The 14,348-nt window shown below is 41.2% G+C and overlaps 1 protein-coding gene across 1 annotated transcript; it reads right to left on the bottom strand.

Annotated features, from left to right (window-relative positions):
* Positions 1 to 149: 149 nt before the first annotated feature.
* On the bottom strand, positions 150 to 14,253 carry adam10a (ADAM metallopeptidase domain 10a). The gene is made up of 16 exons (XM_068741884.1): positions 14,202 to 14,253; positions 11,209 to 11,359; positions 8,943 to 9,061; positions 8,248 to 8,406; positions 7,140 to 7,240; positions 6,681 to 6,839; positions 6,358 to 6,450; positions 6,003 to 6,186; positions 4,392 to 4,555; positions 4,085 to 4,268; positions 3,847 to 3,997; positions 3,534 to 3,717; positions 3,319 to 3,439; positions 2,954 to 3,174; positions 2,724 to 2,850; positions 150 to 2,389 (listed from the first exon to the last, which is right to left on the bottom strand). The coding sequence occupies exons 1-16, from the start codon at positions 14,251 to 14,253 to the stop codon at positions 2,274 to 2,276; spliced, it is 2,286 nt and encodes a 761-aa protein (XP_068597985.1). The 3' UTR covers positions 150 to 2,273.
* Between the last annotated feature and the right edge of the window lie 95 nt (positions 14,254 to 14,348).

The following is a 14,348-nucleotide window of genomic DNA, read 5'->3' as shown; positions in this document are numbered from 1 at the left end:
GTATTTGTCAAGACTCCAGGTGGATATCAGACATCTAAATCCTGTCCCGTCAACATCTGGCACATGATCTCTGCCCTGAATATCTAACTTCTACAATGTAATAAAAACACTCAACACAATGTACAAACTCAGAGACAAAACAATTCTGATCAATTCTGCTTTATTAATTCACTTAGTAGTTAAAATGTAATTGAACTTTGACACCATACCTTAACAAATTTCCCAAATAACCAGAATGGGAAAACATAACAGGAAAAGTAAATAAAAACAAAAATACCATTTATATTTATAAAATAAAGGATGCATTCCAATCATACAGTAATCTTTAAGTCTATAACATTTTGGATGCTTTCTTTACATCATTACACTTCAGTGCACATTTTCTCAACATCTTACCAACAGCAGAAAATAATTCAGCAAAGCAGTTCTCTCTCTCTCTCTCTCACTCGCACACGCGCGCACACACACACACACACACACACACACACACACTTGAAAATTCAAAGATAATGAAAAGTAAATTTTAAGCTCTAACATAAGAAAAAGCACAGCTAGTAGCACCACAATAACAAAACATGTAGAAGCCACGGTGGATTGCATTTTCATTTGTTCGGAAACTTTACTGTAGTCCAGGAACACCATAGATAGATAGTTTACCATCCTAAAATTCTTTTCAGCACTCAACACAAACCGTCAGTGGAATTTACCAAACTTTATTTTGGATGGAGACAATAGAAATTTAAGGTAAGCCCAATCTGTAGTCAGAGTAACGTAATACAAATACTAATTATGAGAATTTAGGGATTATAGAATCAGCCTCCATGTTTTGATATGTGTATTGCTGGTTGTATTTTAATAATCGCTTACCTTTTATGCAATGTGACCAAAACATTTACAATGCGATTCATCCAAATTGAAGCAAGGCAGATTGATAATGGGATAAACTGCGACCACATGCGTCGCTTCAGTCTTAGAATGGATCTGACACTGGAACAACTTCAGTCACAACAGGATGAATAGGCACATTTTAACGCAATGACACAAACCAAGAGGGTAACAAAGTTCCTTGAGACAACAGTGGCTGGTAGAAAAAGAACAAAAGAGCAGTGGGCGGATGACAAGTTAATGTTCACTCTGGTAAATGCCTTTTAACAGCAACAAGCAACAATAAAATTAGAAGCTCTAGTTTCACCTCATTTGATTCAAATCCTCCACATTCACAAAAAATAAAATAGAATCACAACTGCAAGCAAAATCAATGAAAGCCAAAACCACAGTCTTATTTAAAGCAGAAAGGCTCATCCGGCTACAGAGGTCAGAGGTCTGCCTTACAGTGGTTTAAACCAAACAACTTCAACATATTCCAGTGTGTGAAATTCAAACGGTGAACAGAAGGAAAATAGCGGCAAGACATTCACATCGGGACACCCATTTCAATAAGTTCTTATATACGCAGGTTTTATTTAAGCCTGCGTGTATGAGCATCTATAAAGACAAATCCAGATAATCAACCTCTCCCCATCTGATAACAGGCGACACTTCCATGTGATTATAGATGATGATATATATACCTACATTCTTTTTATTCCTCGGCATTTACATGAAGGGAGGGACTTCACCCTGAATTAAACATCTTGTCAGAATACTCAAACGCTTGCTGTTATTTTATTAATCCTGAGAAAGTGAATAAAAACAGAAAATGCATTTTATTTGAAAGAAGGAAAGAAAAACTGAATAACAATATAAGCTTTGAAAATAAAAAAGTTTATTCCTTTTAATGGTGCTTTTAAAACAATCTAATTAAAAGGTTTTCCTCCAAATCTCATTTGTAACTTTTAACTGAAACAAAAGTCCTGCTTTGGTGCTGATGATGGCAGCACTTCCAAGGAGAAGGAGAGAACAGACGTAGAACGGTGGACGTTTGCTAACAAGAAGCTGCATTTGTCCTCCATTCTGGTAGAAAAAGAAAAGCATTCAAAGAAAAACAAACTTAAGACCACATAACAGAGACAAGTGAATTTCTCCTCCTGTCCCTTCTTGTAAAAGTTATTATCTATAAAAGCTCTGTGAACCACTGCTAATCTGCCTCTCAGAGTAGAGGCAGTGAATGAGGGTCTTTTTTTTTTTTTAGGCGCAAAGCCTTTCAGGCTTTCTCTGGTGAAATAAATCCAGTTGCAAGTTTTTGATTTTTGCAATATGTGGTTAAGGTTACTCTTTGGAGTGAAGTGCTCCCATTGTAGGCACGAGGAAGAACCAAGGCGAAGGGCGGACTCTCAGGGCCTCATGTGTCCCATTTGATAGTTCTCCCTGTACTGTCGGTGTTGGCGCTGCCCCTGTAAAGGCTGGCTTGACTGCTGCTGCTGCTGCTGTCTCCTCCGCTTCAATGTACCTATACAAGACACCAACCTCTCAGTGAGGATCCAAAAAACAAGACAGATGCAAGAAACTAATGCCACAGCATAAACGATGAGGCCAATATAGCAACAAAATGTCCAATCATGAGGTAGGAATCCTTCATTCCTGATCGCTTTGCTCTCTCTGGCATTTGTCTGAAGAAGATCAATCAGATTGTAACACTGATTTATCTAAAGAGAGAAAACGGATGATATCTGGGAGCTTAAATCACAGCGGTGGCGCAGAGGTTAGCACTGTCACCCCACAGCAAGAAGGTTCTAATTCATCTCTATGCCAGCTGTAATGGATGGGTGGACGATGTACTGTACCTGGCAGTGGCCTTGGTGGTGGCAGTTTGGGGTTGCTGCTGGGGGTGTGGACACTGCAGACCTTGATGAAGCCAGCCATTAGCATAATGAGAGCGATGCCCATCAACAGCACCGCCCACCAGTGGGCCTGGAAAACCGAGGTCACATTCAAGGAAATATCAAGTCAGGCATGCGTTCCGTTTCGATATGGATCAGTGTCACCGTTGGCTCCACTGGAGAGAGACACTCACCACTACCCACTCTGCAATATTCTCATAGAGCTCTGCATTGAAGATGGCTTTCTTAAGCCTCGCCAGAGGCCCGTCAGCATCCACCAGACGGCATCTCGTGAACACGTCACAGTAGCCCTTGAAGTCGTTGCAGGGTGAGCCGGGCTGCAGCGTTATGACCGTCTTGTTGAAGTGGCTGGCCCATTTGTCTGAGCCCGAGCTGCTGCAGGTGGCAGGGTTCACTGAGGGCAGAAGAAGTGACCTTTGACATGCTAACAATAATACACTCTTTTAGTCTCAAAATGACAAACGAGGAAGAAAAACTCAGGCTGATATTACATGTCACATGACGCCCAGCTTACATCACTACTGTGTCTGTCACTTACTCTTCTCCATGCAGCAGACGTGGCACAGCTCGGCTGCCTCATCCTTGCCATCTTTGCCATCTTTGCTGACGCAGGTGCAAACCTCCAAATTATACTTGTCACAGATGGAACCCGAGCAGACCTGGCCAAAACCAGTGTGATAACACACAAATGCAGCATCAAAAACTGTGCATACCAGACATGGAACAGCAAAGGGGTGGCTCAGGCTACCGTACCCCATTGAGGCAGACTTGTGTTTCTGAATGGCAAGAGGTTAAGTCTTCCTTTGGTTCTGAAGCTGGACACAAAGCAGTATCTCCGTTGCACGTTCCCTCCATTGCACAGTCAGACTCCTGTCTGCACTGGTTATTGGTGCCCTTAAATGAACACTCTGATGTGCAGCACGGGCCTTGGCTGGGACTGCATGATAAGAATTACAAATAATGAAATTGAAAAATTAAACAAAATGGTAAAGACAGTGATATTTGTTCACAATAATACTCAGACACATTGCAGAAGAACACACATGCATGCTCATCACAATCTGACCTGCAGATTTTGCCCGGTCGCAGTTTACACTTTTTGCCCTCATCTTCATTGGCGCTGTAGCAGCAGACGTCTGTGCACTGATCGTTATATCCACAGTCGCACTGTTCTCCATCTTCAACTAGTCCGTTACCACAGATAGGCTGGCCCGATTCTGTACACAGAGCATGAGAACGGTTTCCCTCTCACACACACACACACACAGAGAGAAGGATTCATGTGTTCAGCAGAGAGGGCTCACCAACAAAACAATCGCCTCGCTTCTTATTCAGAACGGCACTTATATTTCGGATGCTGCATATGGAGAACTTGTTATTGTTGAGCTTGTCTCCTGATGTGGCTCTGGCGTACATGATGTAGTTTCCCCGTGCTTTTTTGTCCCGTTCCTTGGACTCTCCAGGGGTGCACTCGATCCCGGAGTCGTGCTGTAAAACAGCAGTCCAGCGAGTAAATTGAGCAGAAAGTTTTGAGAGGGAGCTGCATGTAAAATATAAACAGCTATGAGAGAGAGAGGGGAAATGAAGGGACGCGTATATCACAGTGCTTACAGGAGATCCAAAGTTGTGTCCAACTTCATGAGCAAAGGTGATGTGGGAAACCTTTGGAGGGACATGGGAGGCGTAGTTCTGGACAGTGATGATGCCAGTGTTCAGAGACTTCCTCTTTCCATCCGAGTAGAGCTTGCTCTTCTCACAAATTCCCCCAGAGCTTCCTGTGACAGGAAAAGAACAGAATGGATGATCATGCCATTCAATTTATATTCTACTAATAACACTGCTAATTAACTGTCATGGTATTCAAGAAGGTTTATATCATCTTAAAAAAAAAAGCCTGTTAAAGTGTGTTAACAGGCTTAACACACATAAAGGCATATACGGTTAGAGTAGCTATGTGAAGACACAACAAAAGAAAGTAAGGCACACAAATCTATCGTCCTAAATGTGATCTCGGGTTATTCTGACTGAAGCACATGAAGCACATGTTTTTCTAGTTCTTTGAATTGTTTAAAATGAGAAAGGAGAAAATAAGGTGCTCTTGAAAAAGCACAACAAAACACTAAGAATAAGCAGTACTGATATCCCGATAATCCATAAACCCAGCCAGGAGGAGGCAGCTTCTACCCAATGTGCCCATTATGTGCAGGACTTTGTGAGCCTACCTGTACACTGGTTTGTTTTTGTTACAGTATGAACATGTATGTGCTGCTGATTGACTGAAGCACTTGTTTGTCTGAACCCTAAATGCAACTTTTTTGAGAAACTGAATTCAGTATTTTAGCATTCCCATTTTCCCTGTATTGGTCAACTGTTCTTGTTACAGGATTCCTCATGTTGTGTGTGTGGTGGTGTCTGAACCTAATCAAAAGAACAGCAATAAATAATATTAAATATTATTCTTGCATGGCAAAGCATGAGGAAAGAACGACACAGCTATAATACCGGTAATGTTTTCTTTGAAAGCACATCATGAATCCTAGCAGAAAAAGACCCACAGATTATTGTAAATTATGATTATTGTAAATTATGACACGAGTAGAAATATTATTATGGAACACAGTAAAACAAAGGATTGTGAGAGGAAAAGAGGGCGAAGGACAGATTAAATGACAAATTAAATGATTAATGAAGCCATCAGACAATGTCTGGGATGTGGAGAGCAAGGTACCGTGTATCTATTATATAACTGAAGTAGCCTGTCCCCATAACACAACGCTAGTACCCACAGCACAACGCACAACAAAGTGACTTTTGACGTTTGTCTCATTGTAACTACTAATTACTAAATTGGTAAAATAATTGATAGTGAATTCGTCCCTAATTGGGGACTGTGGAACATACTTCAATAGTTACAGTAATTCAAAGACCTGATGTGTGCACTCTGATTGTTGTAAAGTATCATTCATTAAATAAATAAAATATATCTTGATCGTCGTTTATTGACTATTGCTTTCAAATAGACCAACAAGCATACACAATAGGATGAGGACATGCTTTCAAAAATGTACCGCAGGTGGTTGTCCTTTGATTTACAGTTGAGTTCTGGGATTAAAAAAATGTGCATCTTATTAAGGTAAACTGATCAGTGGAGACATTTCTAATGGATTTTATTCAATGTGTTAAATATTCAATATGTGTGGGTCTCCGGCAATGCGTACCAACCTGAAGGAGCCCCAACCCAAGCCAAGCCGAGGACCCCATCATCAAAGTCCCTGTCGGTGAAGACGTAGGCCAGACAGTAGTCATCGTGGTTCTGTTCAGAGTTCAGCTCCAAAAATTTCTCCACTCCAATGTTCGCAAAGTGAAAAGGATTAGTTTTGTCCTTTGCGTCTTCGGTTGTGTTAATCTGTACAAATGAGAAACAATTACGGAAGGGAAGTAAGGACAAGAAAAAGATCCTGCAGTCTTCATGGCTTAAGATGCCAGTAGCATTAACCTTTTCAGGACAGCCATCACAAACTGGTTGTGTGCCACAGACTCAAAAATGTTTCAGGTTTTTTTTTGACATTCAACTTACCCTGATCCTTTTAACCATAAAGCTGATATTTCGAATGCCCATGAAGTCCGTGGCCTGGTAAATGGTGTCAATGGCTTTTACATGGCTGGAGATCTGCAGAGACAATGGTCCTTCAGATTCACAGTGATGCAATGAAGACATTACAGGTTACCATTTCACAACATTTGGATTTTACAGATATGACATCAGCTTCGGCAGACAAGAGAAGCTCTTCATGTCGCCTGTGAAGGGTCTCCAGTCAACCAGGTCATGGCAGATCCCTGACTTTTATTTCAACATAGAAATCTCTTCATGTTTCAGCTCTCGGTGCATAGGTAACATACCTGGGCAATGACGGCCTCCCTTGTGACAAAATGTCGAAAGAAAAGGTGGTCAGTCTGGATGAAGAGCTGGCAGGTATTTTTCTCTTTGGCGGCTGCCCTTTTACTCCTCAGAATAACAGGACCTTGGGAGAGCTCCTCTTCCAACACACTGCTTACTCCCTGAAAACAAATCACAACTGTCAAGAACAAACCAATGGAAGAGGGACCGGCGGATAACAACGTAATCACTATAGAGGAAGCAGGAGCGTAAAATAGACAATTAACCAAATACTCATCATTTGTGATCAAATACCTATAACTTTACTTTTCATTCCACAAGCCATTATATTTTAATTCCATACAAGATGGAGGTAAAAACTAGTCTGCCACGATGACTATTCTTGAGATACGAGGATTTTAATCTGGCCATTGGCAGTCTCTGTCCGGTGTTGTGGGCTTTGTGATGATGTTGGCACTTACGTTTCCCGGCTCGTCCAATCCAGATGCCTGGTACTTCCTCATTCTTTCAAACACAGAGTGGTCAGCACAGCCGCCCTGTGAGCCATACTTATGAGGATAGTCTGGCAGATAAAGGGGTGATAAGGGAATTGTGAATACTGCATCATGGATTGTAGAAGGCAGGAGGTGCAGCAGTGTGAGCGATTGCAAGAAGGCCTAAAAAAAAAAAGCTAAATAAATAGCTTTAAATTTCACTTCTTTCTTTCCTGGTCAGCAAATCTGTCTCCTTCGTAGCTTTCGTTCAACTTCCGCTCTCAGTATTTCCCACGATCACCATCTACTCACTACAGGAATTTCATTCGTCTTCCACCCAGACGTTTTCAAATTTGTGCTGCGTGTTTGTGCCGTCAGGGTGAAAAGAAACTCACTGACTGCTGAATGCTGGAATCATGAATCTCACTGAATGTTTCTACTCGTGATTTGTTTATTTTATTGTCTTTTTGACAGACCAATCATTGCTTCCATGAAATGTAATCAAAGCCTTTTCAAAGCTGCCTGTACAGAAAAAAATGGGAAGCTTTTCAGTTTCCACACTGAGCATTTATCAGTTGTTTGCAAGCTTCCCATAGCCGCGGCTATGAATCGTGCATAATGCATATGCAGGGTCACGCTCCTTCCATACTTCCAGTAAAAATGATGTGCAAGCTTGTCAGGCTGGTCAAACCTTTTATCATCAGTCCATTCGTTTGCAAAACTTGGGCTTCTGTATCCTTTTAATGCTACAAACATGAAAACCTGCCGATGGATCTTTCTCTATTAGGGTCCTACCGATTAGCATTTGAATAATTTATGAACTGAATGTATAGGCAGATGGGTTTTCCTTCACCAACTTTAACTACCGTAGCTTAATACTAGAAATACCTTGTTATACATATCTAAGGCACAAATCTAATCCCACTATGTCCTTTATATCGTGAATTTAGTGCGTTTTGTTCATTACTGAGAAGGGTTGACATCACAGCAAGAATGCTGCTATTTCAGAACATACCAGCCGTTTAGATTTCCGTTTGATAATCCCATCTAGATCATAGAGTCTGTAAGAAAAGCAGGTACAATGGCAGGTACTCACGAATGTCATCCTCATGATAGATGACAGAGGGGAAGGGAACATTCTCGCCCTTGAGGTACCTCTCAGAGGGCTCAACATAATATGTTCCTTGTTGGGTTTTAATGAATCCCTCAAAACGCCCACCAATCACTGAGCCATGGGTAATTGTACCCTTTTCACCTGAAACACAAAAGAGGATGAGGATGAACATAGAGACACAAAACAGCTTTGTCTAAAAACAAATGCACCTTTTCTACTCTCCTTCTGTGTTTGTGTGCCATCACTTCTAACAGACTGCACAATGACAGTGGCCAAATTAGTGTGCATACAGGAAGTCATCCAGTAACGCGTCTCAATCCCATATATGAGGCGGCTGTGCTTCAGGTGGTAGAGCAGGACATCCAGTGACCGATAGGTTAGTGGTTCTAATCCCAGCTCCAACTGTCCACGTGTCGAAGTGTCCTTGGGCAAGACACTGAACCCTAACCTGAACATGCAGGGCGCCTGGCAGTGCTTTGTGAAGCGTTTTGGGCACCGTGAAGGTGCAAAAAGCACGATATAAGTGCAGTCTATGTACCATTTACGTTCTAGGACATCAACCCAAAGCCTCACACAGGTTCTCCCATCAATGAAATAAATAAAACAATTATAATTGGATTTCCCTTCATGAAAACCGAACCTCCACCCAGTACGCGGTGCGTGTACAATCAACTTACCAAAGATTTCTCCACTGTAAATGTGTGACGTGTCGATGGGTTCCTCCTCTCCCGACACCTCAATGATGAGATCGGGGGAAAATAGAGACGTGTCTCTCTTCATCTGCAAGTGGAAATGTCTAAACAGGAGAATACAGGAAAATTATTATTGTGACGCTCTCTCAAAAACATAAACAATTTATTTACAATGCAACATTTCTACTGCGCTTCCTTAAGCCGTTGTTCTGGTAGCAGCTCGGTGTTTATTATGTCAGAACCCCACATGATTGCTGGTGCGCAGTCACACTACTTCTTGTCTGTAATCCTTCTGTTCTGTAATCCTCCATCTGTGATGTCAAAGGCAAAAAGGCAACCATCACATGCGGTGCACATGATCCAGGGAGCCGGTGAATTTTCTTCATCATGAATCGCTTTAGTGATCACGTGACTTGTAATCTCCAACTGTGGAGCTTTCTCTAGATGACTCAAATTATGTTTTATGCACATTCCAGGCAAAGAATGTAATCACATGTCCTTTTGTCAACAGGATAGTAGCCCTATATAATCCAACAGTAGGCATTGTAAGACAGGAACATATTTTTTTTAATAAATCATGTTCAGCCCATATGAGCCAAAATGAGACAACCTGGAAGGATGACAATCTATTCTACACCAACATATTGACATGGTTATTTATAGCCATTTGTATTAGTTTCCTTTATTCAGAAAACAAAGTGTAAATAATGACAAGAAAAGTGAAAAAAAAAAAGGAAATTAACTTGGACAAAAAACCCAACTCAAATAATGCAACATGATCTACTCTTGAAGTCAGAGCTGTGTCACACATCATCCGGTATAAATTCCTCTGCTTGTTATTCATCCTGGCCCATTGATGATGCTACAACAGCCAATATGACCTCATTCCTTACATCAATGCCCCCATTAAAGCAGTTGAGGCATGGCAAGTTGAACAAACATGCAGATGAAAACACAATATTATTATTAATATTCAGTTCATTGAAGGTTTATTTTAATATCAATATAGTTTGAAAATGTTATGCGACAGCTTATAGAAGTTCATCCATCTTCTTGCATTGTCTCGTCTAGCGGATCACAGGTGTTGTTGGAGTCTATCCCAGCTTGCTTTGGGGCGAGAGGCGGTGTACACCCCGGATGCATCGTCAGCACATCGCGGGGTCACACAGAGACAGACAACCATTCACGCACACACTCACACCTACGGACAACTTGGAGTAACCAATTCACTTAAATTGCATGTTTTTTGAGGTGGGAGGAAACCGCAGAACCCGGGGAAAACCCACGCAGACACGGGGAGAACATGCAAAGTCCGCACAGATTGGAATCAAACCCAGATCTTTCTTGCTATGTGGCGACAGCACTGCCCACAGCACCACTGTGCAGCCCAAATGCTTATAAAAGTAATCAACTACTACTGTAATTTCGGCTTGTCCGATCAGGGGTCGTCACGGCAAACCAACATTCTCCACTTCACCCTGTCCTTTGTATCATCCTCCCCGACACCAACCATCATGTCCTCCCTCACTATGTCCATGTATCTTCTCCAGGGTCGACCTCTGGCCCTGTTCCCTGGCAGTTCCATCCTTCTACCGATATATAGTGGCATTTATTTTTCCCCAAGTCCTTTATTTACAGATGATTCAATCACACATATTCCATTATAGTCCACTGTGACTCTATACCAAGTGGAAAAGACTTGGCTGATAAAGAAAAAAAAACATACCTCTGCCTAAAATAAATTGCTTCAAAACATGAATGACTGTGCTCAGACAGCTTTGCCTTGACAAGGATTCAGCTCAAATTAAGTGTAATTTAAAACAGAATTACAACGAAGGGAACTGAATACAAAGGGACTCCACTATCAGAGGTTAAAGGAAGGAAGTGATTAGATCGGAAAAGTCTTTAAATAACTACAAGGCTGCTGGTGGTGCTCCCAAGAAAGCCTGCACCAGCAGAGCGGGAAGCATTGTTTTTATTAGGTATAAAACCCACTCAACACAATATGTTCATATCTCTGGTCTTTGAAAGCAGAAGGTTTAACGCTGGATAACTTACTTAATTAAATACTAACATGTTTCTTGGTTACTTCAACACAATTATCACAGCATTGTGTGCTCACAACTATAATGTAGAAGCTGATAGAAACATTTACAAGAACACAAGCAGCATAGCATGAGGTTAAGGCAGAACATAGAAAGAGAGTGAACAGTGGGAAGGGTGCAGCTTGTTTGCTTGTGCTGAAACTAACCTTCCATGTGCGCGGAAGTCTAGCTGTAAGGTCCCGTCCTGAGGAGAAAGTGCCCTCTTGGCTCTCTGGTGACTCTTGTGCAGGGCTTCAGTGTCATATGATAAACCTTCATAATGGTGAATATATTGGTTCAAGGGTCTCCCATGTTGACCTGGAAGAGAGTTCAACAGCTGATCAATATTTTGGCAGCATTTGGAACAAGCGCAACATTTATATTTCTTTACTACGATTCCTTTGACATATTATTGTAGGAAAAGGAAAGATTAACAGACTGTTCTAGACCGAGAGGTAAATCCTGCTGGCTTTCATACAGACCATTATTTTGTCCTTTTCACAAAAACAATGGAAGTAGACAATAGAAGCACATGATGACCATCAGGTGACCAAGGCTCTGCTTCAGTACTACTGTACTAATGGTCCTTTATGAGGTGGCAAAGAAAGATTTTGTGAAAGATTACCAGGAGACCAAAGTGCTATGTTCTACCTCGCCTGTAACTTTAAACATATACTAAAAAAATGATATTCTGACATCTTTAGCTCCTCCATGCAATCGAAGTGACAACTCCCCAAACTGGAACAGTCTAGTGGGCTAGTAGCAACCTGTCCATGAATGCAGCAAGAAAATATTTCACACATCAGCTTCTTCAGCCTTTCCTTCAGACTGAAAATATGACGCCAAACAAGACGACACCAAAAACCAGCCTGAAAGTCAACTACACGACCTTTGGGATGAAATTTACAGGCTGTAATTACTGAGGGATTATACTGTTTTTTTTTTTTTTTCTTACAAAAGCAAACTCTGCGAGCTCAGATTTCCAAAGATCATCCTGCTCAATCGGGAACAACAACCCAATTAATGTGCAATAATGTGACAGCTCAATGCTGGTGTAGCAGCAGACAGTCGTGCTCTTAATAACTTCATATTAAATCTGATCCAGGGCCAGGTAAATCAAGGAGAGCAAACAAGGAATCAATTGGATGCGTTCAAGGATTGGTTGAAGCTTCATCAGTTCTGAACCATCCTGGTCGTTGTCATGGTAACCGGAGTAACCTGGACGTATGAGCATCTAAACACCATACGAACTACAACACACAGTATTGTGCTCTAAAGTCGATTAATGAAACATGCGACATATAATACGTTATAGTTTAATATATATTTTATTTGAAGTTGAATTGTTTATTCGCTTTCTATTTATTTGTTTCTGTAAAGTAAAGTAATCTTTAATAGTTTTTAAATTATTTAGGTTTCACTGAGCTGCACAGAACAAAAGTGGCCAGAATTGCCATAATACCCCTACTTTAACTGAACCTCTATAAAGAAAGTAGAACAAATCCCTTCACTCATCAGTAGTAGCAGAGGGGGAAGCAATAGCAGATCTAAACCTTGATCGTATGTATGATCATATGATCGTACGTATGTGGAGTTCGCACGGGAGAAAACCGTGTTGTTTGGGAAGTGGTGTGCTGCGAGCAAGGTCTCCACCTTTGAGCAGCTACAAGAGCTGATGTTGGAGGAGTTTAAACCGTGTCTGCCCGGTATATTCTCCAAAAACCAAATAGCTCTTTCCTGACCCATGCCCTATCCTTCCACCACATTTAGTTGAAATTGGCTGAGTGCCTTTTATGTAATGTTGCTAATAAACAAAAACATAACATCCTTTGCAAAGGTAAACATCAGGTTCTTTATAATGAGTGACTCCAATAACGTGACTCATCTGTTCGAATAAATAACAGCCCTTTCCCAGAAATCAGAGTCAACTTAACCATCACATTTCAGAAAAATGATAAACCTTTTTCTTGATTTACGCTTCATATTATTCGAGATAATTTCCAACTTTGAGGATACGATTTAAAAAAAGACAGAGTATAAATGCCTTGCTTTACCAGTTTCTAAAAAAACCCACTATGAGTCTCAAATCATCTTAAAATGGCCATCCCTTTCTTATGTAATACGACTCCAATGCAAATGAATGCTTTGCCAGGAAAAGCCATGGACCGATGATGAAACATGATCAATGTCAGTGGCGGTGGAGACTGAAGCAAGGAAACGCATTGAGTGGAGCATGTGGTGTGTTGACAAAGGAAAACATGTGGCATGAGAGTGTGTCACCGCTGCAGAAAACATGGTGGGGCATACAGAAACAACTGTGGCTGACACACAAAAGAGGTAGTCAAGATTTTAAAATGAAAAGAATAATGCATGCCGTGTGTGTAAAAATAATTCCTTTCAAGCTGAACTAAACTAGCGAAAACTAAAACTGCACACACATCCTACAACCAGCAGGTACTTCACTTTCAACAAAACTCTGCGCCTTTATAAATACTGTCTTTTCTATTTTGAATATATAAATATTGGTGTTTGTCCCAAAGATTAAGCTCTCAAAATGTGTTCTCCTGTTTTATGGCTTGAGCTGTCGTATTTAAAACTAAAATCACTGCTTATCAAGGGTTACAAGTCGCTTAATTCAAACCACATTACCATATTGTTTACATGTACCCGCCGGTATAAATACAAACTATAAATGTGTATTTTCTTTGGTGGATTGTGACATGCTACAAGTAATCTCCAGTGAAACGATCCTGTACTAATCCTGGTTAAACCCAGACATGGAACGTTAGCCCACCCGTCGGTGGACTCCGGAGCTTCTTGTGTGTTGAACCAAACAAACTTTTTCTTCTTAATCTACCTCGCAACAAGTCAATGGAGGCAACCTAATCGGCGCAGTCATAAACATTGCAATGTTGCTTCAGCGCTCCGAACTGTAAAACAAATGTATTGCTTAACATCAGAAAGTAGCTTATCTACATATGCAAAACTTAATAAACCTGATCAATCAATACGGACCCGCCAATACGGCAGCCACAATCACTTTAGTTAAATTACAGTACCTTTAGCCAGCTCGCTGACACGTTAAAGGACAAGAGTACGACAGTTCGATCCGATTAGCGTTAGCGCCACTGACCGTGACCGGATACCTGTGAACGTTTACCTGTGACATCTGGTACGCAGCAAAACAGGAGAATGAGGCTGACAAATAACATTTCGAACGCCGCTGTGCGCCCTTCGACCCAGCGGCTCGGCTGATCGATCGCTTCTTTCCTCGTCCCTTTTTTTTTAAAGGCGTAGTTGCCCTTCC

Source organism: Brachionichthys hirsutus, chromosome 1, assembly GCF_040956055.1.
Source record: "Brachionichthys hirsutus isolate HB-005 chromosome 1, CSIRO-AGI_Bhir_v1, whole genome shotgun sequence".
Taxonomy (NCBI): Eukaryota; Metazoa; Chordata; class Actinopteri; order Lophiiformes; family Brachionichthyidae; genus Brachionichthys; species Brachionichthys hirsutus.
This window is presented reverse-complemented; position numbering and strand designations above follow the sequence as displayed.

Bases quoted from the DNA above. Each gene is read 5' to 3' on its own strand.
- adam10a (XM_068741884.1), bottom strand. From the start codon at position 14,253: ATGTTATTTGTCAGCCTCATTCTCCTGTTTTGCTGCGTACCAGATGTC. The intron at 4,556-6,002 runs GTTGGTACGCAT...TTCCTGTCACAG, and splicing joins TTGGGTTGGGGCTCCTTCAG to GAAGCTCTGGGGGAATTTGT. The intron at 2,851-2,953 runs GTGAGTGTCTCT...TCGGTTTTCCAG, and splicing joins ATATTGCAGAGTGGGTAGTG to GCCCACTGGTGGGCGGTGCT.